This window comes from Lemur catta, chromosome 2, assembly GCF_020740605.2.
Source record: "Lemur catta isolate mLemCat1 chromosome 2, mLemCat1.pri, whole genome shotgun sequence".
NCBI lineage: Eukaryota > Metazoa > Chordata > Mammalia > Primates > Lemuridae > Lemur > Lemur catta.
This window is the reverse complement of record NC_059129.1, coordinates 100325492-100348160: the sequence shown is the minus strand read 5'-3', so window position 1 is coordinate 100348160 and position 22669 is coordinate 100325492. Positions and strand designations below refer to the sequence as shown.

Sequence of the window (22669 nt, the reverse complement as noted above, 5' to 3'; positions counted from 1 at the left end):
GTGCCCGTCCCGAAACAAGGGAGGTGGCAGGAGAAGCCAGCTGATAACACTGACAATGTGAATGGTTGCCACTTCTGGTTCACTGGAATCTAAGGTGTTACTCAGAAGATTGAAGGATAGTGTATGATTTGCTGTAGAGTCAGATTTAAATGTATTACCCAAATTGAAGAGTATTTTTGCATTTGCATGTGTAGGTAAGCAATGCTGCCATTCTCCGAATTGCCAGAAATGCAGAAATGAAGAAACTTATCTCTTATTTAATTGCTCTCCAGATGACTAAAGAAAACTATTTAATGTTGATGGTGACTGTTTTATCATCTGAAACAATGCTTCAGGATACAGCAAGTCAATGTTTCAGAGATCTCTGATTTTGATTAAAATAACCTTTGCATGTGTTCTATTGTTGAACTAAAATCTGCTTTCTTCCAAAATATTTGGTCACACAATTAAAAAAAAAAAACAACACTGTAATCTTGGTTTCCATACTATGGCCTTTGTCTACCCAAAACTTGTACCAAACCAGGCGCTGTGCTGCATGCCTGTAGTCCCAGCTACTCGGGAGGCTGAGGCAGGATTGCTTGAACCCACCCTGGATTTTGAGCCTGCATTGAGCTATAATCGAGCCACTGCACTCCAGCCTGGGCAGCAGAGCAAGACCTTGTCTCTAAAACAGACAAACAAAAACCCAGAACTCAGCAACATCACCTTTATTTTTTTTTTTTTATTTTTTTTTATTTTTTTATTTTTTTATTTTTTGAGACAGAGTCTCGCTCTGTTGCCCGGGCTAGAGTGAGTGCCGTGGCATCAGCCTGGCTCACAGCAACCTCAGACTCCTGGGCTTAAGCGATCCTACTGCCTCAGCCTCCCGAGTAGCTGGGACTACAGGCATGAGCCACCATGCCCGGCTAATTTTTTGTATATATATTTTTAGTTGTCCAGATAATTTCTTTCTATTTTTAGTAGAGACGGGGTCTCACTCTTGCTCAGGCTGGTCTCGAACTCCTGACCTCGAGCAATCCACCCGCCTCGGCCTCCCAGAGCTAGGATTACAGGCGTGAGCCACCGCGCCCGGCCAACATCACCTTTAATTGACTCAACTAGGACTTCTTTGCCGGCTAATGTAGTGGGCTACCAGTCATAATGCTTTAAAAAATGAAAGTTGTATCATTTTAATTCTACGTACTAGAAGCAAAGGGGGCTTCAGTACAAAAAGTTTCACAAAGAAAGTAATCAGTAGAATTCAGATAGATGGAAAGGTTCATGTGAAGACAACAGATAAATATGAATAGTATGAGCAAAGATTTTCCATCAAAGTTTATGATCAAGCAATTTCCAAGTTTCATGCCTAATTATAAATACTAAGATTTGCATTTTTTAAAAGCTCAGAGTTGTGGAGCTGGAAGGGACCTTAAGGAATCATCTTTTGCAACTCTCCTCATTTTATAGTTGAAGAAAAACAAAGGTCAAGGCTGGGCGCGGTGGCTCATGCCTGTAATCCTAGCAGTCTGGGAGGTCGAGGTGGGTGGATCATTTGAGCGCAGGAGTTCAAGACCAGCCCGAACAAGAGTGAGACCCCATCTCTACCAAAAACACAAAAAATTAGCCAGGCGTGGTGGTGCACGCCTGTAGTCCCAGCTACTTGGGAGGCTGAGGCAGGAGGATAGCTTGAGCTCAGGAGTTTGAGGTTACTGTGAGCTATGATGACACACTGCACTCTAGCCTGGCAACAGAGTGAGACTCTGTCTTAAAAAAAAAAAAGAGAGAAAGAAAAGAGAAGAAAAAAAAGAAAACCAAAGCTCAGAAAAATTAATGATTTGCCCCAAATATGGCAACAAATATTATTAGTAGACCTTGAAATAGGATCTAGATTCTCTGGCTCCTAGGGTTCTGTTCTGTTTCCTTATAGTTCTCTAATCTGTTGGACTTCCAGGGGTGGCTAACATTGAGGCTCTTTTAGCCTATCTTCTTTTTCTAGTATTATAGAAAGTGTTTTGTCATTCCTCACCGAGGTACGAAAGCCCTTGAATCTTTTCATAGTTGCTCATCTAGAGCACCAAGTCTGGTTGGGATCTCAGCCCCTGGATTCTTCTCTGGTTGCTGTTATCCCTGCTAGCATTTTGAATCACTTGAACAAATCATTCCCCAAGAATCTGAGGGGGAAAAGTGTTACTAAGCAAGTACTTTCTTACAGTTAAGTACAGCAGGTATCTAAACAGGTGAATGTCTGAGCTAATAAGCCAAGTAATAATAAAAAAAAGAAAATCAGATCATTAAATGAGCTTACTAAATTATGATTGGCTAGTATAGTAGCCATGTGGTCTTTCTAAAAATATTTGAGAGTTTAAGGAAGGATGATACTTAAACACATCTTTATTTGGTATAATTTTAAAAAGAAACAAACATTTCAGGCAATGAAAAGAGGTACATTTAGGCAAGTCACCCTCACCTGGGACACATTCAACTCCCCTTAGGCTATTCCTGCTTTTCATAAACTCTTGTTAACTCTTAAGTCCAAAGCGTTTTTGCTTTTTTTGTGTTTTTTTTGTTGGTTTTTTTTTTTTTTTTTTTTTGAGACACAGTCTCGCTCTGTCTCCCTGGGTAGAGTGCAGTGGCATCATCATAGCTCACTGTAACCTCAAACTCAAACTCCTGGGCTCAAGGGATCCTCCTGCCTCAGCCTCCCAAGTAGCTGGGACTACAGACGTGTACCACCACCACACCTGGATAATTTTTTCTATTTTTAGTAGAGTCAGGGTCTCGTTTTTGCTCAGGCTGGTCTCGAACTCCTGAGCTCAAACAGTCTACCCACCTTGGCCTCCCAGACTGCTAGGATTACAGGCATGAGCCACCGCACCCAGCCCCAAAGCTTTTTTAATGGTTGTCATTGGCTGTGGAGGTGTATTCCATTCAAGTAAGTAGAGCCATTTGTAAGTACAGGCCATTTATAAGTTAGGAACTTGTAAGTACAGGTCTGCCTATATTTGCTAATTGCCTTAAGAGAAAAAGAGTCAGAGAACAAAATGTTTTTGTTGCTTCTGCCTGGTCTGGAATTTCAGGGAAGTAAAGGAACACTCTGGTTATCCAGAGCCAGACCCACTGTTCCTGCCATCATTTTGACATTTAGTGTCAGACTTTCTCTTTGTAAATCCCTCTTCACATTACCAGTGCTGGCCTCAAAGCTCAAACTGTTTCAAAACCATAACATTTCTTAGTGAGTGATTGATCTGTATTATGTGTCCAGCCATCAGGGGGATCTTGGGATGTTGCTTGTATAAACCGTAATCCAATCTGATGCTGTGCATTTAGTTACAGTCTTTCATAGACCTATTGGTGATACTCAATCCTTCTGGATTTGGGAATAGAGCTTATCTGATACCTTCAGGGGAAAAAAATCCATTCATTTTTCTCTCTTCCCCACTTAAATAACTCAACACATCTGCTAACACTGTAGGATCATTGTCCTTCCAGTTCCTCTGCAGCTCATATTGCTACAATATTTCTTAAGTATTTGGTTACCTAAAGGACAATGTGATTTAAAAAAAGAAAAAAGAAAAAGACTTTGTATAGATCTTACACATTAACCCATCTGCAGAGCTAGAAAAAAAAATGCCTTTAATCAGCAAAATTTCCATATCAGCAGCCGTGTGTGTGTTATGCAGTAGAAATGTGGAGATAAATGCTCATGTGTTAAAATTTTAAAGCAAGTCTTTCTACAAATTAATGTAATTTGCCTCTAAGAAAATGTTTATTAAATCTAGGGTACCTGAGATTGAAGTGTCTTGTTGTTTGGGTCTGTATCCTTTGGCTTAATAATGTCTTCAATTACAAGAATGATAAAAGCTGAAACAAAATCCTTTAATTCAATCAGAACTCAGCTAAATTTTAGGAAGGAAAGAGTGGAAATCTGATACAGGACTGCATAACATAGGAAGTTAAATATACAAGATATTAAGACTTGTAAGAGGCAGATTGGATTGCCTTGAGGAATTCTTATTTGAAATAGCTACATTAAACATTTTCATAAACACCACTATTTTATCTTCTTGAATTAAGATGCTTTATGCAAACTACTCTAAATTGTACAATAGTTCCAAAGAGACCATTTACTGTTTTCTGCTTATTTTACATTCTGTAACAAGTTCAAAGCTTTTGATTTTGCTTGATTTTTTTTTAAATAGTCTGAGCCTTGAAAATAATACATGTTTTATGAATATGATTTTCAGTATTGCAGTTCAGTAAAAATTTTCAATGTTTATGCTATATTTGACCCAGGGGCCCTACAGCAAGTATATCCACAGTGCATTTTAAGTACAACAGAATGAACACATTTGAAAGGTTAACCATTCTCTTGCTTTTGCTTTTCTTTCTGTATTAAGTATGAAAATCAGCATTGTAATGGCTCCCAGAATGAGAATACTGAAAAAGTATCCACCTGACAGAAATAAACATGCAGAAAATAAATTGAGTTAAGATTTCATTAGTTATCTGAAATTTAAGCTTATGTTCAAAATGGCTAACACTGGATTTTCATATATATGAAAGTTAAATGCTATGCTTATAAGATTTTTTGGGGGGAGCTTGAATTATGACTGAAAAAGGGATCACAGCTTTAATATCCAGGTGGGCAGTGCTGTTTGCCAGGATCTTTGCACATAGCCCCATTTTTTCTAGCTAGCACAAATCCTGCTTTACTACTTAAGCCTTCTGAAGCATTCTGAGGTAAAAATGGGAGTGAATTTTCAAATTCTTTCTTTTAATTTTTCTTATTGCTTTTTTAGGTGGTGGAACTTCTAGCAAGTGCTCTTATGGACTTGGTACAAGGAGTATACCATGAAAATTCTACTTCAGCAAAGGTAAAGGATTTCAGAGTCATTATAAAATGTTAGGTTAAAAACCCTTGCGGCAGCACTAGAATTGAACGGAAATGTCATTCTTGTTTTGTGTTTGAATTGTACAAGATATATATTTTTTTTTTAGAGTAGTGTTTTGGCTACAAATTCGTAGCCATACGCTTAGTACATAGCAGATTTAGCCAATTAAAACAACCTCTTATCCTCTGGCTGGATTCACGGTCTGTTCAATCTGCAGCAGCCCAGCAGACACCGGATGCTTCTGGCTAGCAAGTAGCGCTGTCACAGGCAGGCTGAAGGAGCAGCTAGTGCCCAGGCAGCTGGGCCCACCCTTTCCCCAGAGGAAGGGGCCTTCCATGTCCCAGAAGAGTGGACTGTGATCCCAAGAAGATGTCTGTTGAGGGGGTGGGGGAGGAAAGTATTTATATCCAAGAGCCAGAATGTACTGCATTATTAGATTCTCTATGATAAGAAGTAGGATGGTTGCACAGTTGGATTATTTTGATTAATTTTATAGGTCTAGAATTAAGGTTTTTTGACTCATTTAGCAGGACATCTCAAGAAAGGTTAGGTTTTATTTCCTTAAAATGCAGTTATTTAATTTCAGTAGGATATTAGATGTGAAGTAATTGCTTCATTGACCACCACCATCATTTAACATGGTAGATACTATTATAAGGGACTCCTATCTTAGTGTTTCATTATTCTAACTTCTTTAGCAAGATTTCACTCACTGCAGATTAGAAAAAGTACGCATGTGTGCACATTTTAAGCTTTTTGACATTTTCATTTGAAAAAAAGAAAGACAAATTTTACTAGAAGTGAATCATAGGGCATGAGCAACTTAGATAAGAAATTTAAAATCTGAAAGTATAACCTAGGGACTCAGGATGGTTCAGAGAGCAGTTAGTAAAATATGAAGAATTATACCTTGGACATCTGCTAACATTTGGTTCAGGGAACCACATCTCCGAGGAGGCATGTCTCACCTCTCCTAAGCAGCATGTTGGTATGTGGGGACCTAACAGGATACACGACCACATCAGACACTCTTTGTGGGACTTTTCAAAGACCTGTGTGGTTCACTACTATGGCTGAAGGTTAACATCAGATTGTAAAATGGGTGACTTCTGGTCTAGGTCCACTCATAAAAAGTCACCTTGTAATATAGTTTGATGAAGGTGATGATAGCTAAGCAAATAACACTATAGTAAGTGATTTGCCTATATTTCTTCATTTAATCTTCACAGAAATCCTAAGAGATAGGTACTACTGCTATCCCCATTTTACAGATGTGAAAACTGAGTTTTAGAAAAGATTAAGTAATTTTCCCGAGGTCACAAAACTTGTTACCTGGAATTTGAACTGAAGAGCCCTGGCCCTTAACCCTTATTCTACTGTCTCTGTACCTTAATGAAGCCTGATTTGGCAGCATCCATCTGCCGTCCCTGAGGTCCCACCATATGATGACTGCAGTGACCTGTCCTGGCAGTTGAGCCATTGTTTTCCTTTGAGATATTTTCAGGGTGTTCAACTTAGTTCCATATAAGATATTAATATTTTATAGTTAAACATCTGTTAATTTTTATGTGAAAGTGTTATTGTTGGTTTCAAGGTTCTTAATTTATCTACTCTTACCATTTGTCCACTATAATTAGATTAGTTCATTAATAATTTTGTGAATTTTTATTAAGGACTCTCTCAATGTCAGGCAGACCTAACAACAACAACCATAATAAATGCTTATGTAGCACTTTACAGTTTGCTTATATTTTCTTTGTACATAATCACCTATGAAAAGGGTGATATTTATTAGTATTCCCATTTTATAGAGGAAAAGCCTGAAATTCAGAGATGACAAATGGCAGGAAAGCCTCATGTCTAAAAATTGTTTTTTAATGTATGTTCGACAGTGTCATCTGAACCTAGGTTGTTTTTGACTCCAAATCCCATGCTTTTTCTAATATTTTTAATGTTTCCTCCTGGGAAAGAGAAAAAAAGGAAGCAACAAAGTCTTTGAAGGACAATTGATAGTACTTAGCAAGGACCACTTGTTGACTTTCATTAGTTAATAGCCTCTAATGAAGAGAATCTATGGCAATGCTTTGTTCATCTGTCCTCTTTCCTCACTACCTCCCCAAACATATCTGTTTTTTAAACAGTTAAATTTCTGAAGATAGACAATTTAAAGAGCTATTCTTTTTTAATAATGGAAATAAAAATGTGCAGTTGAGCCACAACAGTGGGAGTGCTTCTTGTCTCCATTTGCGCCCCAGGTCCAATTTAGGTTAACCACATTTCCCTTCCTAACCAAAAAAATTTTGGCGTCTTTTTTTTTTTTCTGAGTTTTTTTGCCATTGCAAAATTTAGTTTTTCAAACTTAGCTCAAGAATCACTTCAGATGCAGAGAGCAACTGCCCCCACATGGAGTGCCTGCAAGGTTTTCTTGTTCTGGCACGACTGGGAAGCAGCCACAAGTGGAGGTCATGTGGGGAGTGAGGCTGCCTCTGTGGATCTGTTGCACAACCTCTGTAGCCTTGGGCCAATTCAGTACACACAAAAAATTGCTTTGTGATTTAAAAGAAGCTGCAAACCATTTCAACTCTCTAGGGATAAGAGGATACAATAGCAGTCTTTATATATGGTGACTTAATGCAGTGATGGAGAATCTGGGTAGTAGGAAAACAGCTTTCTGTGAAGTAGCACATATGTGATAGGGCAGATGTATTAAAGCAAATGGAGGAGAACTGGAACTGGATACAGTAGAAATCACTTTCTCCAAAAGAAGTTTATAGATTAATTACCTAATTCTCCTTAAAGCTATGAAAATTTATATGACTTACATTATTAATGCTAATATTTACAGACTGTAGGCAAATTGTGATCATGTAAACATACAAAGTAACTTAGGAAATTCATCCTTTGTTCTATCCATTGAAAAATATTTTTATATTTGCATTTGCTAGTTTATAAACCATTTCTTCCTTACAGTCAAAATTAGCCATTGTGTTTTCTTTAGTGTTTATAATAAAATATTTCCCCCCCTCTGTTTTTTTAATGTCAGCTAATTGAAGAAAGAAAAATGTTAATTAGAAAAAAATTGCATTTTAATGGTCATTTGCCATTCTAAGAGTTCCTCAGTTAAGCTGTTTTATACACTGTACCCATGTTACTCACTGTACTCACTAAATATTTTATATTTTTTGACTTTGCATCCACAGACCTATATAACTAAGATCTCTCAAACATAATTATCTTATTATAACTTATTTTCTGATTAGAAAAGTAAATACATGTTTATTAAATAAAAATTGAACACACAGAAAAGGGTCAAGAGGAAAAGAAAAATTGCTTTATATAACCATCCCCAGAAATGAATCATGATTATACTTTAGAATATTTTTGTTTAGATTTTGTTCTGTATTTCTCTGTTTTGAGTTATTATTTTATGTAACATTTTATATATTGATTTACTTCCCAGCATAATCATTTTTGTCATTAAAAGTCTTCAAAAGTATAATTGTAATCACTCTTTTATATTTCTTCACACTACTGTCCTCTAATTTATTGAACCATTCCACAATTTTTAGATACTTTGTTTTCACTTTTTACTAATTTAAACAATATTATGATAACATCGTAGTGTTTATAACTGTGCTCCATTTCATTCTATTTGCCAAAAAATATCTTGAAAATGAGTTTTTTAAATCAAAAAGTAAGAATATATTCAATATATCCCTGTGAAGAAAGGGATTACTATCCTTAGTAAAGCCTGCTTATAAGATTGACCCTTGGCTGGCATCTGGGAAATTGGATTTTAGGAGTGTTCCCACCACTCTCCAGCAGATAAGAATAGCTCACAGTGCCTAAACTGTTTGTGCAAACAATATGGTTTATACGGAACACCTGCTTTCCTTCCCAGAGTCTGGCATTTTGGTAGGTGCCAGGCAAAGCTCTAAGTCTCCAGTGAATTTCCCTGGTAGACAACATTTCATACATGTTATCACAACTCATTAAAGGATTTAAGCATGTCCTGTGTGATTCTACTTATAGAGAAGTCTTGGAAACTTGCACCTGGTTTTCTCCTGACTTGATCCTGTGGACTTTTTCCCTTTGGTGGTTTTGGTTTGTATCCTTTCACTGTTAAAAAAGAGAAAGTTGTAGCTATGAGTTTGACTGTATCCTGAGTACCATGAGCCAATGCACATACTTCTTGCTGCACCATGAATAATAAAGTCCTTTGTCTTTGACCCAGGAGCCTCATGTCTGAAATGCTAGCATCCACAAAACATTACAACTAACTTATTAGCTTGTATTAATATGTAGGGTAAAATCAAATCCCAAACCCAACAGTTACACCCTTCAATACAGTGTTGGAGTGGTAAGAATGGACATCCTTGCCTGGTTCCTGATGCTAGGAGGAAAATACTCAGTATTTCACCACTAACATGATGTTAACTATAGGTTTTTAGTTTGGGGATTTTTGGTGTTGTTGAGCCTCTTAATTCATAAAGAAATTCCTTTATATTCTTTATTCCCTAAGAGATTTTATCAGGAATTAATGTTGGATTTTCAAAGGTTTTTTTCTGCAGCTATTGAGATGATCATATTTTTTTTTTTTAGTTTTTTTTTTCTTTTAGTTTCTTCTTTTGTAGTCCATTACTATGTTGAATTAATTGATTGATTTTCAAATGTTAAGCTAGTCATGCATTCCTGGAATAAATCTCACTATATCATAATGCAGCCTGCTTGTTATATATTGTTGGATTTGATATGCTAAAATTTTGTTTTTAGTATATCAAAGACAATATCCAAACAATATCCCTTATCTTTGTTCAATGAGGGATATTGATGTTATTTTTGGTTCATTATGATATCTTTGGTGGGTATCAAGGTAATGCTGGCCTCACAATGAATTGGGAATGAATTTCTTCCTTTGCCATTTTATATAAAGAGGTTATATAAAATTAGTCTTATTTTCAGAATCTATATCCTAGGGAAAAAAAAATTAGTATTATTTCCTCTTTAGACATTTGGCAGATTTACCAGTGAAGCCATCTGGACCTTTCTTTGTGGGAAAGGTTTTTTGGCTTTTTTTGTTTTGTTTTGTTTTACTACAAATTTAATTGCTTTAATAGTTATCAAGCTGTTTAGGTTATGTATATCTTCTTATGTGAGCTTTAGTAGTGTATATCTTGCAAGAATTCATTTATTTCATCTAAATTGTCAAACTTACTGGCATAAAGTTTATAATAGTCCATTGTTAATCAATTTAATATCTGTAGAATTTGGTTTTTTTTGTTTTTTTTTAAAGACAGAGTCTCTCTGTTACCCATGCTAGAGTGCTATATGGCATCAGCCTAGCTCACAGCAACCTCAAACTCCAGGGCTCAAGTGATCCTCCTCCCTCAGCCTCCCAAGTAGCTGGAACTGTAGGTGTATACTACCATGCCTGGCTAATTTTTTTCTATTTTTAGTAGAGACGGGCTCTCACTCTTGCTCAGACTCAAACTCCTTACCTCAAGTGATCCTCCCGCTTCGGCCTCCCAGAGTGCTAGGACTACAGGCGTGAGCCACCATGCCTGGCCTAGAATTTGTAGTGGTGTCACCTATTGCTGATTTGTGGCTTCTTTCTTTTTTCCCTAAAGGTTTAACTTTATTGATTGATTGATTGACAGGGTCTCACTCTGTCACCTGGGCTAGAATGCCATGGCATCATCATAGCTCACTGCAACCGCAAACTCCTGAGCTCAAGTGATCCTCCTGCCTCAGCCTCCTGAGTAGCTGGGACTACAGGCACATACCAGGATATCCAGCTAATTTTTCTATTTTTAGTAGAGACGGGGTTTCGCTCTTGCTCAGGCTGGTCTTGAACTCCTGACCTCAAGCAATCCTCCCACCTGGGCCTCCCAGAGTGCTAGGATTGTAGGCGTCAGCCACAGCACCCTGCCCACTCTGAGTTTTATTATCTCTTGTTCTAATTACTTTGATGTTATTTCCTCATCTTTTTTCTAGTTTCTTAAGTTGGAAGTTTAATTTTTGCCTAGTATTTTAAGCTGAGATAATTAATTTGAGATTTTTTTCTTTTCTAATATAGCATTTAGTTCAATGCATCTTCCTAAGTGCTACTTAGTGGCATCCCACAAATTTTCATTATGTCACTTTTTCATTTTCATTCCGTTCAGACTACTTAATAATTTTTCTTTTGATTTTTTTCTTTGATTCATGGTTTAAAAGTTTGTTATTAGTTTTTAATTATTTAGGAGAATTTCCAGCTCTTTTTCTGTTATTGATTTGTAATATCATTGTGGTCAAAAAACTTGTTTTTTATGGTTTGAATTATTTTAAATGTATTGTTACTAAGCCAGGGTTTTTATATGACCAAATATGATATATTGTGGTAAATGTTCCATGTTCACTTAAAAAGAATATATATTCTGCTGTTTTTCATGGAGTATTCTATAAATATTAAGTCATTTTGGTTGATAGTGTCATTAAAGTCTTCTATATTTGTAATTATTTTCATTCACCTTGTTCTGTCAGTTACTGAGAGAAGGGTATTGAAGTTTATGACTATAATTGTGGTTTTTCTAATTCACCTTACAGTTATATCAGTTTTTCCTTCAAGTATTTTGAAGCTCTGTTTTTAGGCACATTAACCTTAAGGGTCATTATATTATCTTGATGATTTGATCCCATTATCATTATTCTGACCTTTTTTTTATTCCTGATAATATTCTTTATGGTTTTTCTCTGATATCTGCTTTACCTGATATTAATATAGCCACTCCAACTTTATTCTGATTAAAATGATCATGATATTTCTTTTTCATTCCTTCGCTTTTTTAATAAAGTGGTTTCTTGTATGTGGCATTTAGTTGAATCTTATTCTTTTATACAATCTGACAATTTCTGCTGTTTAATTTGCATATTTAAATCATTTAAATTTTATATGTTTATTCATATGGTTGGGTTTTTGTGGGGGGTTTTTTTGTTTGTTTTGTTTTTTGGTTTTTTTTTTGAGACATGATCTCACCGTGTTGCCCAGGCTGGAATTCCTTGACATGATCATGGCTCACTGCAGGCTCAAATTCCTGGGCTCAAGTGATCCTCCCACCTCAGCTTCCGAAGTAACTGGGATTACAGGTGCAGAGCCACTACATCCAGCTATATGGTTGGGTTTAAATCTACCATCTTGTTGTTTTCTGTTTGTCCTATTTATTCTTTCTTCCCTTTTCTTTTTTACCTTCTTTTGGATGACTTTCATAATGCCATTTTATCTCCTTTTTTTTTTTTTACTTATTAGCCATAACTAATTGATGTGGTTTTTAATGATTGCTCTTAAGTTCATAATATACATCTTCAACTTATCACAGATGACTGTCAAGTGATAGTATTTATTTATTTATGGTGTGAAAACCTTACAAAAGTATATTTCTATTTCTCCCCTCCCAGCTGTTGTGTTATCATTGTCATACATCTTACTTCCATATATATTATAAATCCCACAATATGTTGTTATCATTTTGCTTTAAATAGTCAATTATATTTTAAAGAGATTGAAAATTTTTAAAGCCTTATATTTACTCATGTAGTTAACATCTTCAGTGCTTTTCATTTCTTTGTGTCAATCCAAATTTTCATATGATATTATTTTCCTTCTTCCTAAAAGATTTCTTTTAACCTTGCTTGTAATGCAGGTCTACTGGTGATTAATTCTTTCAGCTTGTGTATGTCTGAAAGATATGTTCACTGGATGTAGAATTCTAGGTTGACAATCTGTTTTCTTTCAGTACTTTAAGGGTGTTGCTCCATTGTCTTCGCTTCCATTGTTTCCGAAAAGAATGCTGCTGTCATCTTTATATTTGTTCCTATAGTCATAATTAGATTGTGATGTACTTTCATGTCCTTCTGCATGTTTCTTCTGCTTGGGGTTCATTGAGCTTCTTGGATTTGTGAGTTTGTTGTTTTTATAAAATTTGAAACCGTTTTGGTCATCATTTCTTCAAATTTTTTTCTGTCTTTCCTTTTCTCCTCTCCTACAGGGACCCCAGTTACATAATAGGATGCTTTAAGTTGTCCCAGAGCTCACTGATGCTCAATCCTTTTTTTTTCCCCCAGCTTTTGCTTCTCTTTGCATTTCATTTTGGATAATTTCAGTTGGCATGCATTCAAGTTTATGTTTTCTGTTTCTACTTAATATGTCCAAATGTTTCTTCTAGCTCCTTAACCATATGGAATATAGTTATGAAAACTGTTTTTCTGTCCCTTTCTATTGTATTATCTGTGTCATTTCTGGGTTGGTTTCAGCTGACTGATTTTTTTGTTTTTTGTATTTCCCTGGTTGTTTTTTTTTCTTTTTTTTTTTCTTTGCCTGCTTGGTTATTTTTGGTTGGGTGCCAGATATTGTGAAATTTATTTTGTTGGATGCTAGATATTTTTGCATCTCTATAAACATTCTTGAGCCTTCTTCTTAAATGTAGTTATTAGAAACAGTTTGATCCTTTCAGGTGTTAACTTTTAAGTTTTGTTAGGCAGGACCAGAGTAACATAGTCTAAGGCTAATTTCTCCACTATTACAGCAAAACCCTTCTGAATACTCTACTGATGCCCTGTGAATTTTTAGTTTTAACACTCTGACTGGTGGAATAGGAACTGTTCCCAGCCCTGTGAGAGCTCTAGGGATTGTTTCTTCTGCTCCTTGTTAGTGATTCTTTCCCCAGACTTCGGTAGTTTCTTTGCACCTATGCACTGGTAATACTCAGCTGAAGACTTTAAGGAGATTCTGTGTACATGTCCAGAGCTCCCCGTACAGCTTTCTCTTCTCGTGTACTCTGCCCCACAAACTCTAGCCCCTAATCTCATTTATTTCTCATTTCTCAGGGATCACTGTCTTTTGTTGCCTGATTTCAAATATCTTATAACTCTTGTCTCATAGATTTTGTTCAGTTTTTTTTTTAGTTCTTTCAGTCAAGAGAGAAAATCTAATCCCTTTTGCTCCATGTTGCCTGGAAGTGCTAGTCCTCATGATTTCATTTTTGATTGATTTATGTTGTAACAACTTTTTAAAAAGTAAAAAATTTAAAATTTCCCCGTATAAATTTTATGGTACCTTTGCATTGCTGGTACCCTAAGTGCTTGTTTAGTATGTCTATTGGGAATAAGAAATCAAAGAATAAGAAATCAAAAATGACACCAGGGTTTTGCACCTGGTTGACCAAAAAAAATGATAAAGTTGTCATAAAAGAGGATTGGTCTTAGAGAGAAGGAGAGAATGAGTTTAGCTGAGGTCAGATTAATGTTAAGATAACTGACATACTGTCCAGATGAAAGAGCCAAGAGCTCCGGAGAAGTAATATGAGAATTCATCTTTATAGACTGGAAGGTAAATGAGTTTTGGTAGACAAAGAAAGAAAAAAGTTTTATAAGATAAAAATAATGGAAAGGAAGTTGAAATGGTCATCAGTACCACTAGGCTTTTACTGTAATTGAACTTTGAATTTGACACTGTTTCTTCCCAAGTATCCCCAAAAGAAAAATATGTTGTGTTCTGAATTTTTCATTATTTGATTACTAATGCTACAAATAATATTTGTATAGAAACTTTTCCCTAAAATTAAACACAAATAGGGGTAGATATGCTGGACCCTTATGTAAGAGATACTGGGCAATATACTAAATAGTATCTTCAAAATAGAATTGTAAACAGCCAATTTTCTCAGCATCTACTCAGAAATCAGAGGATATATAATAATTCACATCTCAGTGAAGATATTTCTTTTGATGGAAAACTGAGAGAGTAAGATCTGTCTCCTGATACTTTAATAAAGACATTAGATTTGGAAAATCTAAATTAAGTGTTTCTCATTGGATTCTGTTTGAATTGTTTGTTATCGTGAATACTATGTTAACCATAGAGCCATGTTAGGCAATTTTTGATAAAGTATGTATTAGTAAACCTGTTTCGAATTTCTGCTGTGTGCAGAACAGCATACTGATTGCTCCTGGAGCATTCAAAACTCAGCTACAATACAAAATACAGACCTGCCCTCAAGGATCTGATGATATGTGCAGGTCAGAGGAAAAACATGCACATGCACATGAAACCACTAGAAATCATAAGACCACATGTAAAATTATATGGTACATGCTATATATCTAGGAGAAAGTGCAGTTAAGAATTCACAGGCCGAACATGGTCATTCACACCTTTAATCTAAGCGCTTTGGGAGGCTGAGGTGGGAGGATCATTTGAGACCAGGAGTTTGAGACCAGCCTGGGCAACATAGCAAGACCCTCTCTCTATAAAAAATTTTAAAATTAGCCAGTGTGGTGATATGCATCTATAGTCTAGCAACTCAGGAGGAGGACACAGGAGGACTGCTTGAGCCCAGGAGTTTGAGGTTGCAGTGAGCTATGATGATTCTACTCCACTCAAAAAAAAAAAAAACAAAGAGAATTCAGTGTTTCAGAGGGAGCTTCTTGAAGGAGATAATTTTGAAGGTGAGTCTTAGAAGATACAGTAGAAATGAATCAAGAGAAACTGTTACAGTTTCTTGGGATCAGGAAATTGGCATTAAAGATTGGCTGGGAAGTATTTTGTTCATTCATTCATTTAACATGTCGTTGAGCATCTGCCATGTGGCAGGCATTGAACAAGACATCTTTGCCCTGGTGGAGCTTACATCTTGGTGGCAAGGCCACCTATAAATAAGTAATCACATAAATAAAAGAACAAGAGAAATAACTGAAAGTGATAATGGTACAGCAAAAGACTAAGTAGGGAGAAATGATAGTGAAGGATTGAGGAGGTTAGTTTAGATTGGATGTTCATGGGTGGCCTCTCTGAGGAAATAATGTTTAAGCTGAGATCTGAATGACAAAAAGCAGCCAACTGTGTTTCCTGGCTGGGAGGGAGCGTTCCAGGAAGAGAAAGCAACTCAGGCAAAGGCCTGAGGGAGGAACTGCCTTCATGTTTCTGAGGAACAGAATGAAGGCCTGCCCGGGTGGAAGGTGGTAGATAAACAAAAGAGTGGTTGGAGGCAGACAGGTGTTACGAAAATATATGTGAAGGTGTTTTGGACACAGGTTCAACTAAACCTATACAAACCTATAATTCTGTTTTAGCATTACCTATTCTTAGATTAAGTTTAGCCTAAAGTTGTCTCCTTACACATATTAAGTTCAGCCTAAAGGTTTCTCCGTACATAGTGATCTGTAACCTAACTGGATGTGTAAACAGGCTGTAGCCTATTCTTATACCAATCACTGACTTGGCCAATCAAAGACAGCCAGCTGTTCAAACTGTTCAAGTAAGGCAAACACGGTGCTGTAAACCAGTCCAGCTGTTTCTGTACCTCACTTCTGTTTTCTGTGCCTCACTTCCATTTTCTGTCCATAAATCCTGTCTGACCATGTGACTCTATTTTGAACCTACTTTGGTTGTACGGGCGAAGCTGCCCAATTTGCGAATTGTTCTTTGCTCAATTAAACTCTGTTAAATTTAATTTGTCTAAAATTTTTCTTTTAACACTAGTTATTACTGTAGGACAGCTCATTCAGCAAATGTTATTGAGTACCGATTAAGTGCTAGCAGCTTTGCTAGACAAATCAGATACATGTGTATTGAGAGCTGTGCTGAAGACAGAGGCATAAGCAGAGCTGGAGCTTTACTAAGGAAACGATATAATTTTTAAAGAGATAAATAAGTCAGTGGATAGATTTTGAAGATTTGAATTGGGGAGTTTGGACTTAAAATAGTAAGCAGTAGGAAATCACCATAGTATCTTACACAATGAGAAAATCTTTGATAAGGATTATTGTAGAAGCTGTGAGTAGGGTAAATCGGAAGCCAAAGAAATTAAGAAGCAGAGAGACCAGCTGGAAGAGTATTAAAATAAAACAGGTGTGAAGCAACAGACGCGATTGCTGGCAGTGGAAACAAGTGTAAGGCAAAGGCCCAGGAGTTCAGCAGGTATCCTCCTTCTCAACTTAAGTGATTTACAATTTATGTCTCCTGTTTTATTACTTTCTTACTGTGTATGTTGTGGAATTAAGTCAACATTCACCATCTTTTAGCCTGTTCTTTACATATCACAGTCTTATTTTGGTGCTAAGTACCCTCTAAATAGCATTTTCCCATAAAATGTATTGCATTGCACAAAAATGCAGCTAAAAAAAAAGGAATAGACAATAATTAGAAATATAGGGTATTTGTACAGGTTCATTTCATTCTCTTTGCAGAATATAGCATTTCTAGTCCTTCATGAGAGTCCTCCAAGCTAGAACCATCCAGCTGAGCCATCTGTGAATTCCTGACCCACAGAAATTGTGAGGTAATAAATGCTTATTGTTGCTTTAAGCCACTAAGTTTGGGGTAATTTGTTATGCAGCAACAGATAACTAATGTACACTTCCATGTCCCTTGCCATGTAACTGTAATGCCCTCCCACTGTGGGCAGGGTATACTTACCTGTCCTTTAACTCTGGGCTCAGCCATTTGACTTGCTTTGGCCAGTAAGGCTCTATTGGCTCTATTTGACTAGAGTCAAATAAAGGAATAAGAGCTCTGTGGGGACCTAGGTCTAGGCCAAGCCTGATATTAGGGATCTAGTTTGAGGAGTTTAACTGGAGGCTTTTAGCCTGATGACCCAAGCCCTACTTTCCAGAGCTAGAAACTATGAAGTAACTGGAATGTCAACCCTCCCCAGGGTGGAAAGAGCATAGGGTTGGTACTTGGAGTTTCAGGAGCCATGTCAGGGTTGTTTATGAAGCACCTACAGTATTCTTTTTAAGTTTTATAATTCGTTAATCCTTTTATGAAAAATTACAACAGATGAAATCATTGCAAAATCTTTACTCCATCTTTTTGCCAGCACCAACAATCTTGGCCTTTGCAGTCCCCGACTGTCTTCATTCTCTTTTGAACATTCCTTTCATTGTTTTCTTGGGGTCTTTTTCTTCTCATCCAGGCCATGTCTTGTAAGTCTGTGTTTGTATTCATTTTTCTTTAAGTAATCCAAGCCAGTTGTCTTGCCACCACCAATGTGGGTTGAATCCAAGTACAAAGATAACATCCAGTGAGGTTTTGTGTATTTTGGTGAGTTTTTCCCAAATTTCTGTCTTAGGTACTGTCACCATCCAAGGATGAAGGATATCAGTGGCCATTTACTTCCACTGAAGTAGTCATGAACTTCCTGGTCCAGATAGTTACCCAGTCGTTCATGATGGCAGTCAGTTCTCTAGTAGCCGGAGAAGACTGCGGTGTTTTATATGTAGACATTATTGTACATGTGTGCCAACAGAAGAACAGAATAATGGTGATGGAAGATCCAGGGCTTTGCACACTGTTCTCATAAAAATGGAGGAAGGTGAGCAGAAGAGGTTGACTAGGGCGAGGGAATCAGGGAGTTTGAGTTCAAAGAAGTTAATTAACCCTACCAAAGTAGAAGTGAGTTCATATGGAAAGTTTCATTTTGTGGATGAGAAATAGGTGAAATTTATTTTTTTTCCTTGAAGTTAAAAATATCCCAAGTATATACATGTAAAAAGCTGGTTTTAAAAACAAAAAAACATATATTTTAAGAGTTTCAAAAGTGAAACAATGAGTGCTTTATGAAAGCATTAAGATACTCTGGGGTGTATTTCATTGGTCCATTTACTCACAACCTGTCCCTCACATTGTACCCAAGGTATGTATTAATGAGCTAATAAAACATGCCATGTCATGTTTTATTGTTTGCTGGGCATCTGTTCAAGCTCATATCACTCACAAACCCAAGACTTTGAAGATGCTGGTGGTGGTGATTATAAATACCTATAATTTTACTAGCATCCTTTTTTCATAAAGTAGACACAGTCATAAATCATTTGTTGCAAATAAAAATGTTGAATTTATTCAGATTTAAAGACTATTGAGAGTAGCTTAAAATGTTTGTTTTAATTATGACGTGTATCAAGCATACAAAGATATATATGGTAGATATGTATAGTATAAAGGATAAAAATAAAATAAAACACCTAGGTACCCACAACTACATCTAAGAAATAGCACTGGCCGGTACTCACAGGTGGCTCTAACAGATGGCTCATGCCTGTAATCCTAGCACTCTGGGAGGCTGAGGCAGGAGGATTGCTTGAGGTCAGGAGTTCGAGACCAGCCTGAGAAAGAGCAAGACCCCGTTTCTGCTAAAAATAGAAAAAATTAGCCAGACATAGTGGCACGTACCTGTAGTCCCAGCTACTTGGGAGGCTGAGATAGGAGGATTGCTTGAGCCCAGGACTTTGAGGTTGTAGTAAGCTATGATGACACCCAGGGCGACAAAGTGAGACCCTGTCTCAAAAAAAAAAAAATACTGTGATTTTTTTTAATCCACAAAATGTTTTTATTTAAAGGAGGTTCAAAAGCAGCAAATGTATTGTGAAGTAAACAGAAATCAAATCAAATATAGGAGTATTAGATTAAATATGCAAAGATGGTAAAGTGAAGGTTGATACAGATATTGAGAAGGCAGAAAAACCATTGGTGACTGAGAAAGCTTAGTGTATGTTTAATGGCCCTTTTGATTAAGTAGACCCTCAAGTTTAGAGTGGATCTGGTTGGTGAATGTTTTTATTTATTAAATGTTTAAATTGAATTTATACACTATTTGGAGGTCACTCACTGAAAACTATCACAGCAAAACATCTTAAAAGGCAGTTTATTTGCCTGAGAGATGAAACATCGTTATTAGGCATGTAAATTGTTTAATAGAATACCGTTCTGTCCAAAGGACATGAATAAAATGTTCAGAAAATGAAACCCAAGCCTTCAATTACCATTTGTCTATATGTCAGTGTGTCCCAATTTTTATTTCCACCTTGGATCACTCCTGAGCTCTAGAGGTAAGTATTTATTTAGCTGCTAACTCAATATTTCCGTTGGAGGTCTCAAGCCATCTCGGACTCAGCACATCTAAGACCAGATGTATGATCTTTCCTTCCAAAACCATCCCATTGTTCTCTGTCTTCACAAAAAGCATCACCATTCATCCAGATTTTCAAGTTAAAACTTATGAATCATCCTTAATACTTCTGCTCCTCACCAGGGTCACCCTGGTGGCTGCCTTACTTCATCTCCTGTATCACTGCCTTAGCCCGAAGCATAACTGGGAGGGAGCAGAGAAAGCAGTTGCTCTCCTGAGCACTCTGTTTAAAAGTAGACCATGGGCTGGGCGCAGTGGCTCACGCCTGTAATCTTAACACTCTGGGAGGCCAAGGCGGGAGGATCGTTCAAAGTCAGGAGTTTCAGAACAGCCTGAGCAAGCCCCGTCTCTACTAAAAATAGAAAAAAATGAACTGGACAGCTAAAAATATATATATTAAAAAAAAAATTAGCCAGGCATGGTGGCACATGCCTGTAGTCCCAGCTACTTGGGAGGCTGAGGCAGAAGGATTGCTTAAGCCCAGGAGTTTGAGGTTGCTGTGAGCTTGACGCCATGGCACTCTAGCCCGGGCAACAGAGCAAGACTCTGTCTCAAAAAAAAAAAAAAAAGTAGACTATGGTGGTTTAAAAACAAAAAGATCAGAAATTCTTTGACAGCCCCACCCCCAGCCTTCCATCCAGTGGTAGGGATCTGTGTCCCTTTCCCTTGAACATTAGTGAGCTTGTGAGCACCTCAACCAATAGAGTATGGTAGAATTGGTAGAAGTGACACTACGTGGCTTCTCAGACTGGGTCATAAAAGGCTCTCTTGTAATGCTCACTCTCTTGAAACACTTCCTCTGTATGCCCCCTCTTGGAGCCTAGCTACATGTTGTGAGCAGCCACCTGGAGACACCATGAGTAAGGCTGCAGTCATCAGTCCCAGATGGCCTGATTGGTGGGTGAGTGAATAGCCATCTTAGTGGCAGTGGCTCCCTTGTAACTCAGCTGTTCCATCCCCTAGGCAGTGAAATCATCCCCAGCTCTTGGAATCATCCTTGGCTTTTCTCATCTTCCCAACTGAAGACATCCTGGGCAGAGATAAGCTTTCTTCACTGTGCCCCTCCTGAATTCCTGACCCACAAAATCTGTGGGCATAATAAAATGGTTGTTATACCACTAAGTTTTGGTTTGGTTTGTTATGCAGAAATAGATAAGTAGAATATGGATCTTCCCAACAAATTTTAAGGCAATATGTTAACATGCTGGTTGTTAAGACCAGTCTGAAAAGATGTAAGGAGGAGCAGTATAAATATGCTCTCAAAACATCACTGATTGAATCCTAAGCTGTATAAAGAAGGTAGTTGTATCAGTCAGCTTGGATAGCCATAAACAACAGAAATTTGTTTTCTAACAGTTCTGGAGGCTAGAAGTCCAAGATGAAGGTTCCAGCCAATTCAATTCTTAGTGAAGACTCTCTTCCTGGCTTGTAGATAGCTGCCTCTCGCTGTGTCCTCACATGGCAGAGAAAGAGACTGTGAGCGAGGTCTTTGATGCCTAAAAATAATTAAGGACACTAGATAAGCATACTATTCCTACTATATCAGGGCCCCACCCTTATGACCTCATCTAACCTTAATTACTTCCTTGACCCAAATACAGCCACACTGGGAATTATAGGGCTTCAACATATGAATTTTGGAAGCACATACACAGTCATTCATGACAGCAGTCAAGAGCAATACTTGTTCATGCCCTCTTTCCCCCACCATCAATGGCACAGGCTGGAGCCTGGCTTTACCCCATGCCTGCTCAGCCTGGTGTTAGAACCTGGCTGCCCTTCCATGTGGTCCAAGACACCATCATCTCTTTCCTGAGCTACTCCAAGTAACCTGCTCCTTCACTTCCCTATATATAATCCTCCCATCCCCTAGCCTGTTCTCCACACTGCCAGGAATCTCAAAATGCTAATCTGATGATGCTGTGTCTCCATTTCTACCCCCAGTGACATCTCTTTACTCTTAGAAAAAAAGACCAAAACTCTGAAAGTGATCCAAAAGACCTTACATAGTCTGACCTCAATTTGTCCCTCCAGCCTCACTGTGTACGATTCTCACCCTCACTGTCTGCATATCAGCCCCAACAGCCTTCTCTCATTCCTTGGACATGCCATTCTACTTCATATATGGAATCCTTGCAGCCTGGAACAACTTCTTCATCTTTTTTACTACTTACCCATTATTCATCCTTCCTATGTCAGCACAAGTGTCACTTCCTCAGGGAAGCCATCCCCCAAAACGCCAGTCTCAGGTTCTTTTATTCCATGTTGTCATAGAAGTATGTTCGTTTTCCCCATTGGAAGTGCCTCAGTTTGTAACTGTTTATTGGTGTGGTTATCTGATTGTTTGGCTTCCCCACTAGACTATAAGTACTATGAGAGAAAGGATTCTGGTTTCGGTCATTGGCACAAGCACCTAGAACAATGCCTTATACATAGGAGATACTCAGTGAATCTTTAATAAATGAATAAATGGAGGAAATGCAAATGACTAATCAGTGATATGTCATCCCAAGTTTAAAGGAAATGTTACTTTTTACTTGTTAACCTCACAAGTAAAATAATAATTCTATTCAATGGCAAGACAGTCTCAAACCAGGCTAGTTAGTGTGCAGATCAGAAGAACCTTTCTAGGAAACAATTTGGCAGAATGTTTTAAGAGACTTTAAAATATTCAGATTTGTAGACCCAATAATTCCGATTATAGACTTCATCTGTGGTAGCCAGCCTCCAAGATCACCCCCAAGGAACCCACCTCCTAGTATTCCTTGTGTAATCCCTTCCTACATCGTACTAGGGTTGATCTGTATGGCCAATAGTGTATGCAGAAGTGATGGTATGTCACTTCCAAGATTAGGT

The 22669-nt window shown here is 37.4% G+C and overlaps 1 protein-coding gene and 1 pseudogene across 1 annotated transcript in view; one reads left to right on the top strand and one right to left on the bottom strand.

The window, feature by feature from the left end:
- The window catches only part of PDSS2 (decaprenyl diphosphate synthase subunit 2), a 221700-nt gene that overhangs the window by 147040 nt on the left and 51991 nt on the right, over positions 1–22669 (top strand). The window contains exon 4 of the mRNA XM_045544118.1: positions 4779–4853. Coding sequence (XP_045400074.1) covers positions 4779–4853 — 75 coding nt within the window. The remainder of the gene's footprint in view (positions 1–4778; positions 4854–22669) is intronic.
- On the bottom strand, positions 17706–18075 carry LOC123633125 (annotated as a pseudogene).